The sequence below is a fragment of the Pelophylax lessonae genome (genome assembly GCF_965119305.1).
Source record: "Pelophylax lessonae genome assembly, chromosome: 1".
NCBI lineage: Eukaryota > Metazoa > Chordata > Amphibia > Anura > Ranidae > Pelophylax > Pelophylax lessonae.
In genome coordinates this window covers 664,286,923-664,307,673 of record NC_138768.1, presented here as the reverse complement: position 1 = coordinate 664,307,673, position 20,751 = coordinate 664,286,923, and the positions used below count along the sequence as shown (strand labels likewise).

At 43.7% G+C, this 20,751-nt stretch overlaps 1 protein-coding gene across 1 annotated transcript in view; it reads right to left on the bottom strand.

Annotated features, from left to right (window-relative positions):
- EDNRA (endothelin receptor type A) overlaps nt 1–20,751 on the bottom strand; it is a 94,083-nt gene that overhangs the window by 11,510 nt on the left and 61,822 nt on the right. Inside the window, exons 4-5 of the mRNA XM_082264168.1 lie at nt 11,181–11,379; nt 445–597 (exon numbers count right to left, since the gene is read on the bottom strand). Of these exons, the coding sequence (XP_082120294.1) occupies nt 445–597; nt 11,181–11,379 (352 nt within the window). The remainder of the gene's footprint in view (nt 1–444; nt 598–11,180; nt 11,380–20,751) is intronic.

Below are 20,751 nucleotides of genomic sequence, written 5' to 3'. Positions count from 1 at the left end.
AAACTCAAGAACAAAAATGTTATATATTTCAGCTTACCACTCCTTAGATATAGTGGCTGTATTTGTTATCCTGGCAAGTACAGAAACTACCTGTTGATCTTGTCAGAAATGCTGTGTCCCTGTCACTTCAGGGCAGCTGAAGTTAAAGCACAATCTTATCTTTCTTTTGGTAGCTGCTAATCTCCCCAGCCCCATGGAATACAGATGAAAATAGGAAGACGTGGGTAATAACCATTGCTTCTTCCATAGATACAGTGGAGCAAATGAGCATAGCCACTGTAGCGACAGGAAGTTTTGAAAAATTTAGGCTACCTATATACTTTTTGACAGTTTCTTGTCAGAAAAAGTCTAAAATATGGAATATGGTGAGTAAGATAAAATACAAAATGATAATTAATCTAATCATAATTTAAACTGATGTAGCACTGTCTAGTTTTTACTTACCTGTTTTAGGTGCTCACTCAATGCTATGCGGAGACTTCCCTTCCTTTGGTGTAGCATCTCACATGTCATTAGAGTATAGAAAATTCCAGTACATGCCAGGGGTACACAGAAATAGAAGCCAAACAGCCACCAATCTTTTGCGTTCTTGTAAAACTGAAATACATAAATAAGTCCTCAGATAAGCTATTTTATCAAATTGATATCAAAATTCTAAGTGAACCATGAAATTCAAAGGATAACGCAATGTTCTGACACTGGGAGGTCTGGATTTCTGTCTGAACACAAAACATTTGGAATTATACTTAATTTAGTTATGTATGCTGCATTCAGATGGAGATGATTTGGTTGTCTGACAAGAAAAACAAATAGACTTCAGAGACTTATGTTGCCTTTTGCCCCATAACATGATATGTTATTTGGATTCTATGTTTTTCATATCTAATTACTGTTAAACTGTATGTGTTTAAATCTTGGAGGCTACACTCCACCAAGTTGTCTGCTAATTTAGTAAGAAACTGGTAAGTGTTCAACCAAAGCCTTAAGTCTGGGGATAATTTATTAGCCTTAAGTCTGGGGATAATTTAATATTATTATTATATTAGAGGTAATTATTAAGCGCCATCAATTTACCCAGTGCTTTACATATAAAGTAGATTCACATCAGCCCCTGCCCTCAAGGGGCTTACAATCTAAGGTCCTTAACTCACATTCATACATACACATACTTGGACCAGGCAGGAGCCAATTAACCTACCAGCATGTCTTTGGAGTACCAGGAGGAAACCTATGTAGGCACAGGGAAAACATGCAAATTCCAGGCAGTAGTGCCGTGGTTGGGATTCAGACTGACAACTCTAGTGCTGCTAGGTGGAAATGCTAACCAATTAGCCACCATGCTGCTAACAATAAGATATAATAAAAGAGATTTTAAATTAGGGAAAAATCCGTGCTAAATATGGGGTTATTTCTAGAATTACATGTACTTAAGAAATTATATTTTTTGGGGGCGAAAAGCGTCAAGAAGGCATGAGTAGTGACGTTATTTCCGGTAATTGGAATGCACACCGAGGCGGCGATGCGGCGATACTTGCTTTTAAAGTTTTATTAATAAACCAAATGGTATTAAGCTATGGAGATCTCTTTTTTGATCTCTCTGCCATAAATTTACTGCATCGCTGAGGACCATATAATCGAAGAAGCGTAATATGTAATCCATCTAAATCAGACCAGGACACTATATGCTCATCTGACTCTTACTGTCCAAGAGTGGAGAATAAAAGCGGAGAGCATGGCACCGCACATTCTCACGTGATGTATTCATCCGCACTGGCACTTTCATTTGCACTTATTGATATGAATTAGGACTGTTGCACTGGCACTTTATTCACATTATTCACTGTATATGTACAGTAATTTATGAATTATTGAGTTTATGAATTATTTATTGGTTAGTACACAGACTACTGAACACTAGTATAGGAGTAGCGCTTGGTTTATTTTTTTACATAAATATTTACATTGAACAAAAAACTATTGTGCCCAATTTTAAAGTTTACAAATCCATGTTGTTTATCACCTTTTTATTTATATGCATGATATTTTTATTTTACAAAAAAACTTTAAAAACATCAATGAAGGTTTGCATCCAGTTTACAGATGATGCTGGACTTTCCAAAAAAAAAAAAGCATTGCTTACTTGTTCGCAGCCTGCTTTAACGATGATTGAGAGGTGTATGTCCCTCCTCTGGGTCGCTCATTGGTCTAATTTGACCTTTTCTACTGTTGAGCTATGTTTCCCAACAGTTCAGTTTTTTTTTCAAGCATGCCCAAAGTGGTAGCCACAAATAGTAATAATGACATTTATAAGCAATATTTCAAATGTATGCGAATAAAAAGAAAAACAATTTTTAAAATTTTTTTTTCTTTTTACATGATACATATTTAAAAATGTTAAAAGGAAGCGCTATAAAGTTCCTTTGAGAATACATTTTCCAGTTGTATACATTTGCAGTCAAAAAAAGCATTTAAGAGTGATTATTTTGGATGCTCCACAATCCATGCATTGAATATGGTGCTGATAACTGGCTTTTAACATGTTCAGGCTAAAAAGAGTTATCAGGCTTTTTTTTCACCTAGATTTGATTTTACTGACACATATTTTTGCTTTATGTTTTTTTATGTTTTTTATGTGTCCATTCATGGACTACACTTGCAATAACTATATTAATGAGTTGCAGTTAAAAATTTAACTTGATAATACTAGGGACAAACGTTTAGCGTTGTAGTATAGTCCTGTGCTTAACTTCTTCTTCAACTGCCACTTCAATTGATGGAGGTCAAAGATCACTCTGTGGTTAATTAAGTCAGAGGGGCTTATCTTGTTAGCCTTTTCAGTATATGTAGTGTTACTGATTCCAGGGCATTGATTGACTTTGAGATAAAGCCTGTGGGAGGCTACAAAAGTTCTATTGTTCTGTTTACCCTCAACTTTCCAATCATTGCTCACTTATAACATGCCTATGTGGGAAAGCACTGATGCTGTTATTTCATTTAGTACTGTTTAGCTATTCTCAAACCCATATTTATTGATATATACAGACAGTAAGAAAATATAAATGGAAAGACAGACTAATGTACTTGCTTATACAGCCCCTATAAATGAAAGAATGAAGTTTACGTGGAGAGCCTGTGACTGATTAAATATGGGTACTGAGAAGGGCGGCCCTCTCATCTTACATCAGGGCTTGATTGAAAAGAATAAAAGTGCTTTTGTTTTTCCCTCAGGTCCAGATGTTAACAATTTTCAAAAGGAAGTGTGCATTTAAAGCAAGCTTCCTTGTGCACAACGATGGTCCTAGAAGCCTAGGATGCAGATTTCAAACAAAGATAGTGCCGATTTACAATAAATTAACTTTGCAGCTGTGTTTCAGTAATGGGACTACATAACAATAAAACTTACAATCAGCTAGGACATTATGATTGAATATGCTTTAGTTAAAATAGGTCATAGATCAATGTATATATACATTTAAAATGTGCATCAATGATATAAACACATATAAACAGAGTAAAGAAAAATGTAATAGCTACTTCAAAATCCTTTTCTTGGAGTATGTCACAGGACGAACGAATTGCTTATTCATTTGGTTATGCTCCACCTTCAAGCGATTGGACACTAGCAAATAGCAAAGCTTAAGTCAGCCCTGTATAATCATTCCTACTTTTTGCATTATCTCAGTTTTGCTAACAAGCAATATTGGAGTGAAAAAGAAAGGAAGGACTTGTCCTGCGAAGAGCTCCAAGAAAAGGATTTTGAAAGCTAAGTTAAAAATAGTATTTTCTTAATCATACATCAAAACACACAAGAATGGTTAAATCTTAGAATATTGGGGCATCCAAAAACAATCCCATGAAGGGTGGGAAACAGCAGACGATGGCTAACAGGCCAACCAAAAAGAACTTCTTAAAAAGTAAAAAATAGAGGGCAAATAATCTACAGGGCTCTCTAGAAGAATTTCCGACCAAGGCTGCCATCTGCCAAGGTCTAAACATCCACCTGGTAAAACTTGGTTAAAGAGTGTAGAAGACCAGCTTGCAGCATTACAGATCTGGGAGACTGAGACCTGTTGCTGAAAAGCCAACTTGAGCTTTCACATAAGTGTTGGCCACACCTGTGCAGTAGCCCAGGTGGTCTGCACATGCACAAAACCTCAGATACACAAGACAATGGCACCCTCATGGGGATGCAAAAGCGGAATCCCCCAAAACCCCAGTGTGTCCCTGTGATGGACGCGGGTATCACATCCCTACCCTCCTCACTAACTTGTGACAAAGGACCGACCAATCTCACATCATGCTGTCACTGTAACAACGCCACTCTCAGCTGCACCCTGCACAAGGATTTTCCAGCTCGCAGGACCACAATCTAGGTGCCAGCAGGCTGAGATCGATTGTCACCGGGCTAATTAAGCATCTAACCCTTTAAATGCCACCACCTCTGTTTGGTCCGAACAGGAGGAAGCTCGTAATTCTAGCAATACCAATTATGATTTTAGAATAATTGTCTGTAACACACGCTGTCACGACAGACAGGTATGTCCATAGGATTTATCCTGTACAGTAGCACTCTTCAAGAGACAGGTTCTTTGTTAGATTGCATTAGGAGCTTAGGGACAAGGTTAGCATTTTTTTTTTTTCAAAATAAGGTTTTAATAATGAAAAGGTCAAAGTTGGTGCAAATAAAATATTTACAGAAAAAAGGTGTTTCACAGAAATAGAAGCATAATTCAGCAATAGAGAAATAAGGTAGAATTGAGAAGGAAGAATACTTGCAAACAATGTCCTGGGTGTTATCAGAGTTCAGTCGATGAGCCAGGTGTTATCGGTTCTCAAGTTTGACAGATGTTCCTGATTTGATGGAAAAAAGAGAACTCTCCCAACTAGGAATCTCCCTTTTTCTCTGGGATCAAAGGGCTGTTGACAGATGCCCCTGACCAATAAAACGGAGTGTCCACGGGCTGTCCTGGGATCATGACAATATCATGTCCCTCCTCTACAGACAGTTTTATACCACTATTCATATCTTCCATAAAGTACTGGTTGCATTCTTGAAACTGATAGATTAATGTTCAGCATTGAATTTCGCATCCAGGGATAATAAACACAGGGTAGCTCAGATAAACTTGTAACCCAGGGAATATCTGACACCTATCTTCCCTTCTATATGTGCTAGTGTGGTCATGTATGACCTTATTTCATTCAGTACAACATTTCTCTTTCAAATATATACTTATTATTAATGTGTCATTCTCCTGTCTGAGTTTATAAACCGTGTGTGGATTTCTTAAGTTTTGAATTGGGCAGAGCTCTATCATTGCCTTTTACGATCCCCATTAGTTCTGGGGATCCTTAATGGATTTGGTCATAGTTTTATGATAGGCCTGGACAGCAGAAACAGACATACTGCCAGGACTCAATTAGTTGTTTACAGCTCTGCACAGGCCTAAGCGCTAGTTTCTGATGTCTCTGAGTTGAGATACCGGCTATTTTGAAGTGTAAAACCTATGCATTCCATGAATTAAAGGAGGAGGGAGGGGGTAATCACTGCGGCAATGTGTAACTGTTCTGCAAAACTGTCATTGCTGATCTATGATAACTGAACAACATGACCGCTTGCAACAGTTTTTTTTGTGTCCAATATATGATATCATTACAGTCCCAGGGTCCGTATTTTCAGAGGGAGTGCTGCAGAGCCATGAATCAGCTCAATCTTTACAACTCACAGGGTCTTCAAGGAATGGTTTTCACTGCAGCAGACCACAGCCCAAGCCAAGCTTTTTTTCCAGTGTCCAGTTTATGCAGCAGCTTACATGCCATACCCGTTCTTCTTGTTGTATCAGTACAGTCCCTCCAGGGGTTGACGTACATAAAGACCTATCTGGATACTTGCTCCCCAGGGGAGCACCAGGGTTCAATAACTGGATGCAAGCTTGATAGAAGAGTCAAATAGCACCACAAAAGGTGAAACTGTCCATCACTAGCAAGAAAAGTAAGACAATGCTGGGAGTGGGAGCTGTTATTCAGGTCTTTTCCACAATCTGGTGGAGTGTAACCCAATGGTCTAAAAATTAACCATTGATGTGTCCCGTGATGTAGAATTAAGAAAGTCTGATTTGTCCAATTTTGCTATCTAACATATTGCAGTGCTCGTCTATCTATCCACCCAAACCATCTATAAGCTATTATTCAATCATCAATGAATTGGAAATTACCTGAATATCTATGTATCTGTGTGTCTGTGAAAGTTTCCATTTATCCAAGTCAAGGTATACCTAGTAGTAGTTAAATACGTTCAACTGAACTTGCTCTGCAATGATTCGGTTTGGATGCTTAGCCAAGCAGCTGCTTTGGTTCTATTGAGTGTCAGGAATACCCCCATCACTTATAGTTACATGGGTAACACAATCACCTTAATACACTCGCCACAGAATGTGTCAAGACAGATGTCGATTGACAAGAACAGGATAGTAGATGTCAACATTTGTCAACGTTTTTGAAACCACCCTATTCACCCTAATCCAATCAATATGGTAATGTAAAATATGGGGCATATGGAAAGCTGCTTGGACCTGTTCTGTTTCTCACTTTTTATTTGTATGTCCTAATTCTTTTGTTCTCTCTTCTGTTTCCTTTAGTGTTTGTCACTCTATCTTGGGTATGTATTTTATTGGGTTGATTTACTAAAATTGGAGAGTGCAAACTCTGGTGCAGCTGTGCATAGTATCCAATCAGCTTCCAACTTCAGTTTTTTTTAATTAATTTATATGTAAACCCTTGCCTTTAAAACAACCCAGTCAGTTTAAAATAGAAATGAAAGTGAAAACATTTGCGTGTATCTATACTGTATATAAAAAACATTATAAATACCTGTTTCCCCCCTTTTTTTAAGTGATCACATAACCTCTGTTCTCAGCCGCATAAGGATCTAGAGAGCTGGGGAAGGAGAAACTGATCTTCCCAGTGAATGGCTGTGTGGTATTTGGGGGGGGGGGGGGTGTCAGGACACGTCTGATCATTGGAGGCAAACAGGCTGAGTTCTCAGCATAGCTGGAAAACTGACTACGCTGTGCTATCATGCATAGTGTGGTCAGTTTTTAATAGGAAAGTAGAGTGATTGGCAGGAACACCAGGTGTTTCACACAAAGGAAGGAATACAAAGAGAACAGGATACTTTTTCATGTAAGTTCATGGTACAGCAGGCACACATCAGGAATATAAAGTGTGGGGTTTACATATTCTTTAAGCTTTAACATAAAAACTGGAAGCTGATTGGTTTCTATGCAGAGCTGCTCCGAATTTTGCGCTCTCCGGTTTTAGTAAATCAAGCTCTATGTGTTTATTCCTGTTCAAGGATGTGTAAGCACACCCGTTTAACACACTGCCATTGCTGTTTATGATTGCGGAAGATGTCCAGTAAAGATGACACAGAAGAGAAAATTTTCCTTCTCATCCTGTCACTGTAAATAAACAATCTTTATAGCTTTTGTGCACCACATGATCTAATGAACTAACATAGTATAGCAGTTTAATTATAGGTGTTACAGTGTAGTAATATTTCAAAGCACACTTATGAAAGCTGACAATATTGTTTTTATGTCTGCTCTTTCATATTAATCAACATTACAAAGAAAGAGCATTTAACCTTTCATGCTTCCAATAAACCACGACAAATTAGTACTTCTGAAATCATGCAAGTGTGACGTGTACTTTGATAGTTTAGCTTGTTAAGCCCCAACCCTGTTGAGTGGTGCTCTGAAGATGAAAGCGCATTGTTCTAGGGGTATGTTTTTAGATGAAGGCGTGGTAGTCGAATATCACTGAGTATTTTCAGAGAACTGTCTCACTCTGACAGTATACAGTGCATGCATCTGCACTATACTGATGTGTCATTTTTATTTGTACTTATAATATGCATGTCAGCATTATCAAAAGGCTAACCCAGGTTTTCCCTCTGGGAATATTTCTCTTGTTAAGTTCCCATGTCAACTTCTCCTGTCACTAAATACAAAAATACATTTTTTATGATTGCCTGTTAGCTAGACACAGTGCAGTCATTGTCAGTGTTCTATAAACTGCACATTGATCAATAAAAAGGCATATGTAATAGATATCTATAATGCATGAGGGTGATAGATAAACATTGTCATGCAGTGGCAAAAAAAAAAAAAAACAACAAAAAAACAATTTGAAGTCATACCATTCTTATTTGAATACTGAGCAAGAAAGTACATTAAGCTCCCTTACAGCTCAACAGATTTAAAGAGGAAGTAAACCCTCCTCTGACACTTTTACCTATAGGTAAGCCTATATTAAGGCTTACCTATAGGTACTGTAAATATCTCCTAAACATGTACCGTTTAGGAGATATTTACCTTACATGCAGCCAGTGACGTCACTGGCGCATGCGCTCTGAAGGAACGGCCGCTGGTGCCGTTTCTTCAGAGCCCCGTTCCGTGACCGTCGGCTACCGCGCGCGTGCGTGGGAGTGACGTCACCGTGGCTCCGGCCAATCAGATGGCCAGATGCCGCAATCCTGGAAGACAGGCGACTGGACATGTCGCCGTCATACAGGTGAGCGGGGGGCACGGCGGGGGCTCGTTCTTAGGTAAGTATTTCATAATGAGCTAGTATGCGATGCATGCTAGCTCATTATGGGTTTCTCTTTCAGGTTGCAGAAAAAAAAAAAAAAACTTTTGAGGGTTTACAACCTCTTTAAATGTTTCATGTCCTGTTATGACTGTCATCCCCTCAGTGTACTGTGAAATAAGTTGGTGCTTTATACATAAAAGTTAGTAGTCATCATGTAGGGGAAGAGACTTCAAATGTCCCGGACATCCAAAATCAATGCCAATCAATACTTCATTTTTGTGCTGATCCATTTCAAAATAGCTTGCACAGGATGCCAGGTATGGGTCCTGATTGGTAGATATGTGTCACTGTTTGGGTTGTAGTCCTTTTAAGTGTGGGGGGGGGGGGAGCACAGGAGAAGCAGCTTTGATTGCTTGGGATAGGCCCACCTGTGGGAGAACTCTAACAAGGACTGGAAGTAGCCAGCAAGTCAATGAGGTGTTGTGCAGAGAAGGACACAGTGTGAGAGGACGAGGACTGTGGGTTATTTTTCTGATGTAGATGGGTCAGTTTTTCATTCAACCAGTGGGTTGAATGAAAAAAGCTTACTCGATTCCCCTATCCACACATTCAATGTAGATGGGGGAATCCCCCCCCTCTCTGTGTCCCCTCTGTGTTATTACATTCTGACAGAGGGGAGACTTTCTTGCTTACAGAATACACGGATTGAGGGATGGCCTTAGTGATTGGTACAACCACAGTGCCCATACATGTTTGAAATATGGCTGGTCCCTGCTGAACTGTTCAAATTTAGATCTGTCTATGGGCAGCTTGAGATGCTGCTGGACTTCTGTGACCTTTTCTGGACACCTGATGCAGATGGGAACTTTAAAGAGGTTGTAAACCTCAGATTTTTTTTAAAAATGAACACCTGAAAGAAAAACACGATGCGATGCATACTAGCTCATTATAAAATACTTACCTAAGAACAAAGCCCCCGCAGTGCGGACCGCTTACCTGTCCATGGGCGACATGTTCTGTCGCCCTTCTTCCGGGTTTGCTGCATCTGGCCATCTGATTGGCTGGAGCCGCGATGACGTCACTCCCGCCAATGCGCGCGGGAGCCGACGGTAACGGCACGGGGCTCTGAAGGAACGGCACTGGCGACCGTTCCTTCAGTACGCATGCGCCAGTGATGTCACTGGCTGCATGCAAAGTAAATATCTCCTAAACGGTACATGTGTAGGAGATATTTACAGACCTATAGGTAAGCCTTAATATAGGCTTACCTATAGGTACAAGTTGTAGAGGAGGGTTTACTTCCTCTTTAAACCCTGTTGTGGGACAAGTGTATGCTGTCGGATAGCCAATGCTTTATTTTGTACCTGAGATATGGACTATTTTGTTGATTTATGCCGGGGGTCTACAAACTTTTTAGGCTAAGTTTACTGTTCTTCAGGCTTTAGGGAGCCCAGACTGTGGCCAGTGGAAGTAGAAAATGCCCCGGCATCAGTGTTCCATCATTGGTTTAAATGGGAGGAATAGCCCTCCCATTGGTGATATCAATGAGAAGAATAGTGCCCCATGGATGGTGTCAGTAGGGGGAATGGTGCTCCATCATTAGTGTCAGTTGGTGGAATAGTGCCCCTAGGCCTCAGTTTGGAGACCACTTGTTTTTGCTGAAGATAAGCTATTTTGTTTGTCCTTTTTAAAGAAATAACGGCTATTTTTTTTTACCAAGAGATGGCTGATTATTGATCTGGAACCCCAAAAATCACACTGTTAACACTTTCAGTCTGACATTCTCAGTGACCTGTGAGGTCTTCTATTACAGGGGAGCTGCTTGGCAAGCCCAAGGCCCAAGTTGTAAAAAAAATGGGCCAAAACACAATATGGCAGCCCATAAATGAATCAGTTGTTTTTGTTCAACAAGTGGGTTAAATGGAAAAACGGACTCAATGCCCTCATCCACACAATTGATGTGGATGGAGGAATTCTCCCCGCTTTGCTATTGCATTCTGACAGGTGCCAGAATACACTGATCAGCATTGCTGACTATAGCCTGCATCACTGATCAAGTGGGGAAATTCCAACAGGATGGCTGTACAGAAGTCGATCAGTAGACTGTGCAATTAACTGTACAATGCTACAAATTCAGTAGTCAGTAGAGGCTCTTGCATTCAACTGTTAAAGAATGGGGGTGGCAGAGGGGCAGGGCTTAGTGCTTGAAATCCACAGGAAAACAGATTTATTGATTTTAAATTATTATTTTAGGAGACTTATTGTTAATATGGATTTTTAGCATATGACCAGTTCACATTCAGGCTATTGTACCACAAGAGCAGGGAAGGGCAAGAAAGAAAAACAGACAGAAGCGGTGAAAGATATAACAATGTGATGTCATACAAATTTAAAAAAATCGCCCTATTCAGTAAAGATTTCTTAGTACTTGAGTGCTAATTCTTATGTTTCTTGTACAGGTCTTACTTCAGCAAGCTGAATTCTAATTCTTCATTTGAGAATTAAGTACTCCTTGAATATGGCAATTTGTCACAGATATAAGAATACATGTGTAGAGGATTGCACATAAAATGAGAATATCTACATACCTCCATAAAAGGAGATCTAGCATCAAACATGCAAGTTCGTAATGTTTCACCCCGATAGTCAAATGACACCATGACAAATCCAATAGCCTCAGGGATTGCCAGCACAAACGAAAGAACCCATATGGAGATTATTTCAATTGCTGTGATAAGTGGGATTCCATTGCCTTGAACTCGGCTCCAGGATGCAACTGCTCTGTACCTGGAATACAGAGAAGTTTTCATGTGAATGTGTTTCATCAACCACAGCTCCATAGAATCTAATCTTTGCAAATAAACCCTTGCAATAAACAGTATGTGAAAAAGCTAAATGGTACTTATTTAAAAGGATGATTGTTTGTTCTTTTCACCACCAACTTCACTATGTTGGTTAGTGATGCTGCCCATCACAATTTGCATACTTACCCTCTGAGATAGTCCTGCCTTTTATCCAGTGCCATTGCAGCTGTGCCCAAGGATCACTGTGTGATGCTCGCTGAATCTGTTTATCACCATCTCTGCCTGTTACTTTGGGCCCACAGCTCATTCATGTGCAAATCCAGGGTCAGCTCATTCATTTTAATATCCTCTGTTGGCTCATTTATATACAAATTCCTCAGCAGCTCATTCATTCACTTGCAAGTTAATTCTCAACTTTAAGACAATTCAGCATAATTCGGTACTTGCATGCAGAGGGAGGAAGGTTGTGGACAGCCCCTCCTCAGCAAAGGAAGCTGAATCCTAGCTTGGTTAGAAAGAAAGAGCTGGTGAGAGAAAGAGCGATGATTTTCACCACAACCACAATTTGCCATGGTACGGTACATGTATCACAGAGGCGGCTCTAGGCTTTGTGAGGCCTTAGGCAAAATTTAGACATGAGGCCCCACCGAATCGAGAGAGAGAGAAGACCCCTCACATCAGAGTACTCACTGGGAGGCAGGAGAGACAAGGGAGGGACTGGATAAATGGATGGATCAGGCTCAATCTTTCCTCTTCTGGCTGCTGGGCTTCAAACTTCCCATTCAAGCATCCCCTGGTGGGCAAGCACAGGAGGAGAGGGCAGCAGGAGGAGGATCAGAAGGAACTGTCAGCGCTGGCTTTGCTGAGAGGCTGTATCTTGCTGTAAACAGGGCCGGTGCTAGACTATTTTGCGCCCTAGGTAAGACCAGCTAATTGCGCCCCCCCCCCCCCCCCCCCAAAAAAAAAAAATATAAATAAATTCACTAATACTAGCACCAGAACTCCTGCATAACATTAAACTGATGGCCTATAGGGTCTTTTCGTGTGTGCACCCATGAAACAGCAAAAAACTTCAGTACCCTATATTTTTTCATAGGCAACACTCAATAAGCCCCTACAGGACATCAGGTTAGTGTTATGCAGTAGTTCTGATACTAGAAATATTGCTGTCAGTCTGGCGTGCGTGGTGATGCATAACATGTGCAGGGCAATCACATGCATTTTTTTGTGTGTGTATGTCTTGGGGGGGCTCTAAAATGTTTTGCTTTTATATGTGTCTCTTTAAATGTTTAAAAGTTTTTTTTTTTTTTATACATAACTTTTATTGCCATTAGACAGAGGACCAATAGCCCCCTATGTGGTAGCATATAGGTGATAGGTACTCTTGATTAGAGAGAGCCTGGTGGACAGGAGAGGGAGGGTGCAGCCAGGTGGAGGGGGAATGCAGCCAGGTGGAAAAGAGGGGATGCAGCCAGGTGGACAGGAGAGGGCAGAGCCAGGTGGACAGGAAAGGGGGGGGGTGCAGCCATGTGGGGGCTGGACAGAGCCAGGTGAACAGGAGAGGGGGGGGTGCAGCCAGGTGGGGGCTGGAAAGAGCAAGGTGGGCAAGAGAGGGGGGAGATGTAGCCAGGTGGACAGGAGAGGGGGGAGGGTACAGCCAGGTGGGGGAGGACAGAGCCAGGTGGACAGGAGAGAGTGGGTGCATCCAGGTGGGGGGGGGTGCATCCAGGTGGACAGGAGATGGGGTGCAGCTAGGTGGTGGGGGAGGACAGAGCCAGGTGGACAAGAGAGGGTGGGGGTTGCAGCTACAGAAGGTGGAGGGGGGGAATGCAGCCAGGTGGACAGGAGAGGAGTGTGCAGCCAGGTGGGGGGGGCAGAGCCAGGTGACAGGGGAGGGTACAGCCAGGTGGGGGGGGAGGATAGAGCCAGGTGGACAGGAGAGGGTGGGGTGCAGCCATGTGGGGGGGGGGGACAGAGCCAGGTGGACAGGAGAGGGTGGGGTGCAGCCAGGTGGACAGGAGAGGGAGGATGCAGCCAGGTGGACAGGAGATGGGGTGCAGCCAGGTGGACAGGAGATGGGGTGCAGCCAGGTGGACAGGAGAGGGCAGAGCCAGGTGGATAGGAGAGGGGGGGGGGGTTGCAGCTACAGAAGGTGGAGGGAGTGTGCAGCCAGGTGGACAGGAGAGGGGGGAGGGTACAGCCAGGTGGGGGGGGACAGAGCCAGGTGGACAGGAGAGGGAGGGTGGAGGGGGAATGCAGCCAGGTGGACAGGAGATGGGATGCAGCCAGGTGGACAGGAGAGGGCAGAGCCAGGTGGATAGGAGAGGGGGGGTTGCAGCTACAGAAGGTGGAGGAGTGTGCAGCCAGGTGGACAGGAGAGGGGGGAGGGTACAGCCAGGTGGGGGGGGACAGAGGCAGGTGGACAGGAGAGGGAGGGTGCAGCCAGGTGGAGGGGGAATGCAGCCAGGTGGACAGGAGATGGGGGTTGCAGCCAGGTGGACAGGAGATGGGGTTGCAGCCAGGTGGACAGGAGATGGGGGTTGAAGCCAGGTGGACAGGAGATGGGGGGTTGCAGCTACAGAAGGTGGAGGAGTGTGCAGCCAGGTGCGGGGGGACAGAGCCAGGTGGACAGGAGAGGGGGGAGGGTACAGCCAGGTGGAGGGGGGAGGACAGAGCCAGGTGGACAGGAGAGGGAGGGTGCAGCCAGGTGGAGGGGGAATGCAGCCAGGTGGAAAAGAGAGGGGGGTTGCAGCCAGGTGGACAGGAGATGGGGTGAAGCCAGGTGGACAGGAGAGGGCAGAGCCAGATGGACAGAAGAGGGGGGTGCAGCCAGGTGGAGGGTGGACAGGAGAGGGGGAGAGGGGGGGGAGTGCTGCCAGGTGGAGGGGGGATGCAGCCAGGTGGAAAAGAGAGGGGGGTTGCAGCCAGGTGGACAGGAGATGGGGTGCAGCCAGGTGGACAGGAGAGGGCAGAGCCAGGTGGATAGGAGAGGGGGGGTTGCAGCTACAGAAGGTGGAGGAGTGTGCAGTAAGGTGGGGGGGGGAACAGAGCCAGGTGGACAGGAGAGGGGGGAGGGTACAGCCAGGTGGGGGGAGGACAGAGCCAGGTGGACAGGAGAGGGAGGGTGCAGCCAGGTGGAGGGGGAATGCAGCCAGGTGGAAAAGAGAGGGGGGTTGCAGCCAGGTGGACAGGAGATGGGGTGAAGCCAGGTGGACAGGAGAGGGCAGAGCCAGATGGACAGAAGAGGGGGGGTGCAGCCAGGTAGAGGGGGGATGCAGCCTGGGGGGGGCAGAGCCAGGTGGACAGGAGGATGTAGCCAGGTGGGGGGGGGCAGAGCGAGGTGGACAGGAAAGGGGGGTGCAGCCAGGTGGGGGAGGGGCAGAGCCAGGTGGACAGGAGGATGCAGCCAGGTGGGGGGGGGGGATGGACACAGGGCCAGTGCAGGAGAGAGAGGGGAGAGGAGAGAGACTGGTAAGTCACAGTGATCACTCACTTGGAATGGTCCCGGGTGGGGGATATTATTGAAGCTGCAGGCATGCTGGAGGTGGAGAGGACAGAACAGTGGGGAATTGATCCTCTCCACCTAGGACAGTTACACTTCCCAAACCATCACCTGAGCACAGTGACAGAGCAGAGAACAGACAGAGGGGACGTGGAAGGAGAGAGGGGGAGGGGAGGAGCAGGTGAATGGAATTTCTGAGTCCCTTACCTTACATAGCAGGTAGAAGACAGAGGATGCAGCATGTCCGAGCAGAGGGCAGAAGCTGTCCAACTTTTCATCATCAGGCAACTGATTGGTTGCTAGGACCGCCCATACTAACAAATCACAGGCTTTTTAACTTGAAAAGTTGGACAGCTCCCGCCTTCTGCTCGGACATTCTGCCTTCTACTTGCTGACTGTATAAGAATGAAATTGGCGGTGGGGGAAGGAGGACACACATAGGCAGTCTGCCAGATACCACAGCACTTGTCACCTGTGACCTGCACATCCCCCCCAGCCTCGTGTACCTGATCAGGGCGGGCCAGGCGCAGTCCTCTTGGAAGCAGCAGCACCTTCTCTCCTGCTGGGGGGGGGAGGGAGTTCTCTGTGTCATCTTATGCATGCAGTCCGTCTGGCAGCACAGCTGAAGTGCTCACTCCTCACCGCTGCATGATGCCAGCGCGGCGCTCCGGGACCCCACGCTGTGCTGATGGCAGGGAGATCCTTGCTGCCAGGCTCAGAGGCGGCTCTTTAACTAGGCAAATTAGGCGGCTGCGAGGCCCCTGTGAGTGCGAGGCCTTAGGTGACCGCCTAATTTGCCTAATTAGAGAGCCGCCTCTGATGTATCACCTCTTTTTTTCCTCTGGATGCCTTAGGTGCCTCTAAATTTTATATACTGACAGCACAGAATCCCCTGCAGGAAATTATCTACAGCCATATATGCTATGTTGTGCACTATACTCCCGACCCCTGCACTGTATACACTATGCTGTACATGTTAAGCTAGGTGACAGAGACCCGGTTCACACTTCTGCGTGTGCCGGGTTCGCATGTCATGTCGGAGCGCACTGCTCCAACATGACATGCGATCAGCTGTGCGGTGCGAGTTTAGCCATACAGTTTGTATGGCTAAATTCGCACCGCACCCGCAGCAAAGACGCACAGGAGGCATTTTTGCTGCCGCATCAGGATCGGATCGCACAGCGGTTCACACTTGTGCGATCCGATCCTGTGCGAACTGCACGATCGCACTGCGATATGCGATCAAACTGGGGGTGTCGTTAAGATTACATTGACACCCCCAGCGGATCGCATATGGCAGTGTGAACTGCCGGGGGTGCGTGTGCGATGCGGGAACAGGCTGCGAATTCGCAGCCTTCCCGCATCGCAATAGTGTGAACCGAGCCAGAGTCCTAACTAGTTTTATTTTGCATCTTACAAAAACCTTCAATGCATTAGCAGTCACAAAAGGTGTCACAGTGGTCTGCAGAAAGGATAAAGCCAAATTATGTTTTTTAAATATTTTATGCCAAATGTGTTTGCAGTATGATTTGTTTCTCATTGTATTCTGCAAGAGCTACTAGTCTAGTACACACGGGTCAAATATCCGGCGACATAAAAACCGGCTGACATTAGACCCATGTGTATGACAACCGGTCTGACAGAAGCTAGCCGTTCAGCCAGCTTATGTTGGACAAGCATGCTGAAAAACAAGCAGCCGACCATCTTCCGATCAGAGCTCTCAGCCAATGGCTGATAGTACTTACTGGAGTGTTCTGGCAGAGGGCTGTCTCCCTTTCAGAGCACAATAGAACAGCAGGGGGGGGATTGCTGTACTCATGTGCGCCCGCAGAACTTTTTCAGTTGGGGCATAATTTTAAGGTCACCCATACCCCGCCCCTTTTCAACAATGCCATGACGGGGAGGGGCTTAATCATTATACTTATTTTGAGTATTTATTTTTAAAGTGCAAAAGGCAGCATTTATTTTTAAAGCATTTGTTAACCTACAAAAAAAAAAAAAAAATGTATCCTGTTCCCTTAAAGTATGTTATACAGCACAGTGCTTTGCTGTGTAATTTGCCCCCCCCCCCCCCCGTATCACCAAAAATACCTGGCTGATCCTGCCTGGCTTTGTCCTACCCTCTGTAAACTGACCGTGGTATACCATGGCTGCTGAGCCCTGACACCGTGATCAGTTTACGTGCCTCCATTATCCGCTGCTCACCTGTCCTCCTCTGTCCTCTCTCCCCCTCTCCCTCCCTGCCTGTCTGCTCCTGTGTCAGTGCCCCTCCTGCTGCTGCAGTTTCATTTAAAATTTCATATCCTGTCTACATTCTGTTTAATAATCCTGTGTACCCCTGTGTCTTATAAAAATAAGCCATTCTTTACAAGTTTTCAGAGCGCCCATCGCGGCTCACGTGACACCCCGCCTCTCTCCTCCTCCTCTCCTCCCGACTGACTACAGCGAGGAATCTTCGGCCCCACCCACTGCCGGCAGCTGTCAGAAGGGGAGAGGAGAGAGTTGGCGGGTCACGTGAGCAGCGCTTGGCACTCAGAAATCTGGTAAAGAACGCCTTATTTTTTTTAAAACACAGACACAGGGGCACACATGATTAATATACAGACCAGACAGAATGGTATAAAGTGGCTTAACAACCATCTTAACGGGGAAGTTGAGATTTCAGGGGGCAGCATTTGCCCCCCCTTGCCCCTACTTGCGAACGCCATAGCTGTACTAACATTGGATTGTTAGTACAGGGGCTCCAACTGGAGCTGTCAGTTTTTTTTTTTTTTTGGGGTTGAAAAAAAAAATAAAATAGTAGTGTGAACGACGTTTAAATGTAGCTAAGCTAGCTAAACAAATACATGATTAACTTTACAAATGAACAATACTTTTTGGCTGTGTTTTGGTCCTTATTATGATAAATCTTCTGGTGTATACAGTATTTTTAAATTCAATTGTACAAAAATGAAATGGTATGCCTCTTGTAGAAACATGCCCATTTTAAAATGAATGCCCTGTCCCTAATTAATGCAGAACTAACTGTGAGCAAGCAGGCTTTTTATTGCAGAAGAGACATGCTATATCTTTTCTGAAATAAATGACAGCTACCTGCCTGCTCATAGTGACCCCTGGACTGTAAATTGAGCTGTGCATGCAGACAACATCTGAAGACAATCCACATCTATGCCACACAGTGATTTACCTAATTTACAGGAACATAGCCACAGAACCAAATACAGGTCACATAGAAGCGATGCCACTGGAAATCACAATGGCGTTCTTGTGTACAGCTAATCAGTCACTATGGGGGGTATTTACTAAAACCGGGGCACTCAGAATCTGGTGCAGCTGTGCATGGTAGCCAATCAGCTTCTAACTTCAGCGTGTTCAATTAAGCTTTGACATTAAACCTGGAAGCTGATTGGTTTCTATGCAGAGCTGCACCAGATTTTACACACTCCAATTTTAGTAAATCTCCCCCTATGTCTCTCCCTGCTCCTAAAAGTCTGACTTGAAATGAACTTACTGCTGACTGAGCTTCACTAACTATATTCTATATATGTACAGTACAGTGTAAATATGTATAGTAATGGAAGAACAATGCAAATGATAAGAAATAGGGCTGTCACGGTTGAAGTAAACCATGTGTTAAATTTTATACTAACTGAAAGGCAATATTTTTATGCATACACATGTCTGACAACATCATCACATCACTCAGACAATCTTGTTTCTAATGTTCAGGATGGGATCTGCGTAGGTGGTTTTAGACAAAACATGTGAAATGAACACCTGTATTGTGAAAACATGTTGCTGACATATTTTGTAACTCACTTTATCAGACTACATTATTATTGTGATTTTCCCTAAAAACCTGCTCTTTAGCAGATGCGTGGGGTTGCCATTTTAAAAGGAGAGTCAGGGACTTTCTTCATCACTTTTCTCATGGGCAACAACAGTCCTATCTAATGAATGGGCTGCTGTACCCGCAAAGTATGCATGCATCGCACATATGTGAACCTAGGCTAAGTGAATAAAGGTTTGCTTGCTGTTTACAGAACATTTAATGAAATAACATCTTGCTAAAAGTAACACAACTAAGAGTAACATTGGTGAGAGTTGGTAAAATTTGTAAGATCACTTACATGGGTATCATTTAATTTACCTGAAATTACAGTAAAATCCACTCCTTAGAGCTTTAAAGAAAACCACCACACACCAGAAGGATCACTGGCATCCATATTTATTCTATTTAGCTAATAAATGGTGACACCGGTGATCCCTCCGGTCTGAGATGGCTTTCTACTTAACACTTGGCCTGTGAGTGGAGGTGGCTTATAAAGCTCCTGGGTTTGAAGTTGCAAGCAAGGAGGAGCAGCTTGGAGTGAAGAATTTTTATGTCTAAACCTGCCGCAAAATTAGAGAACATGATAAACAAATACCTACCGGGAAACCCTTATGGTAAATAATCAGATCTAGAAAGAGCTGACATTATTTGCAACTTTCAAATTTTACTAAAACAGCTGGCACAATGTCACCCACCACCCAAATTAATTAATTAGTGAGGCTGTACCTCACACAAAAGGACCAAGAGGAAAATCTGTGTGGCAGGAGGTGGCAGAGAAAAGTTCTATAAAAAAAGAACCATGTCTGGTATGCTGTTCATTTACGGGTGTGGGGATGAGACAGTGAATTGTGTAACTCCAGTGAATTGTGGAGTTGCATTGGGCACTGTTCAAAATGAATGGAACTGCAACACACCATAAGGCAGAAAACAACAGAAGTTAATTGTTAGGGTTTACATACGCTTTAGGTGTTTCACTATGTACAGTAAAAGGATTGATGTACATAAAATATATTCTATGTGGAAGATCTGATAATAGATAGGTCCAAGCTTAGGAAACTAACCGTTGTATGCCTACATGCTCCATTTATGTAATTCCAACCTGATTCATAGTTGAAAGCCAACACTTACGTATGCTTTCTATATATCTGTTTTTACTTTCATACTGCAGACTCATGTAATACAGCAAAGCTTAACAGGAAATTCAAGGCTATTGCTCATAAGGACCGCAACATTTGTATTTTAGTCTGTATATAAGAAGAACATTATCATATTTGAGAGATCATATAGCAGAATGGTGTATTTACTTTTAATTTCCCTTTGGAGTCACAGGTTTTAGTTGTGTACCTGCTGCTTCGAATTACTGACCATTCTACCAATGGCTTTGATGGTAATTTACTTCTCTGGTTGTTCTGAGAAGTGAGGTCATTGGTAGCTGTGTAGGATGTTCTGTCTGGTGCTGGTCCACATCTGGCTGGATGGATATTAAGAGCAGTAATACACATTCTCTGGGCAGATGTTGTCTGTGTTGCAATGTAAGCAGTGAAAGATCACAGAAGTGTTGTTTGATTCATGTCTCCTGCTGCCTGGGTTTAATTACCGGTCCTGAAAAACTGCGGTTACCGGATTCAGTAATAATCCTTACTACAGAAATTTTTAACAAATGCATCAGATGGTAAAAGGTACTTTACTTGAGTAAAAGACAAGAAAAGTAGGGCAAGGACTTCACGGGGCAGGAAAGTTAACGCTAATGCTCTTAGAGTGTGCTATGGCCTTTCAGTATGAATGTTTACTACAGTCTGTGTAAACAAAAATTTGAGGCTGTATAAAAATAATCATGTTGTATAGGTTTACGTGCACGTTAGGTTTCCTGTTTTTAACTAGAATATTTTAAAGCCTGTAGTGACCAAAGGATCGGTTTTAAAATATATTCATGTATTATAATTTTATTCATTTTGTTGCCGGAGCCATGTTTTACATCTAGCACTGTATCCTTTTACATTTAGCATTATTATTTATTTAAA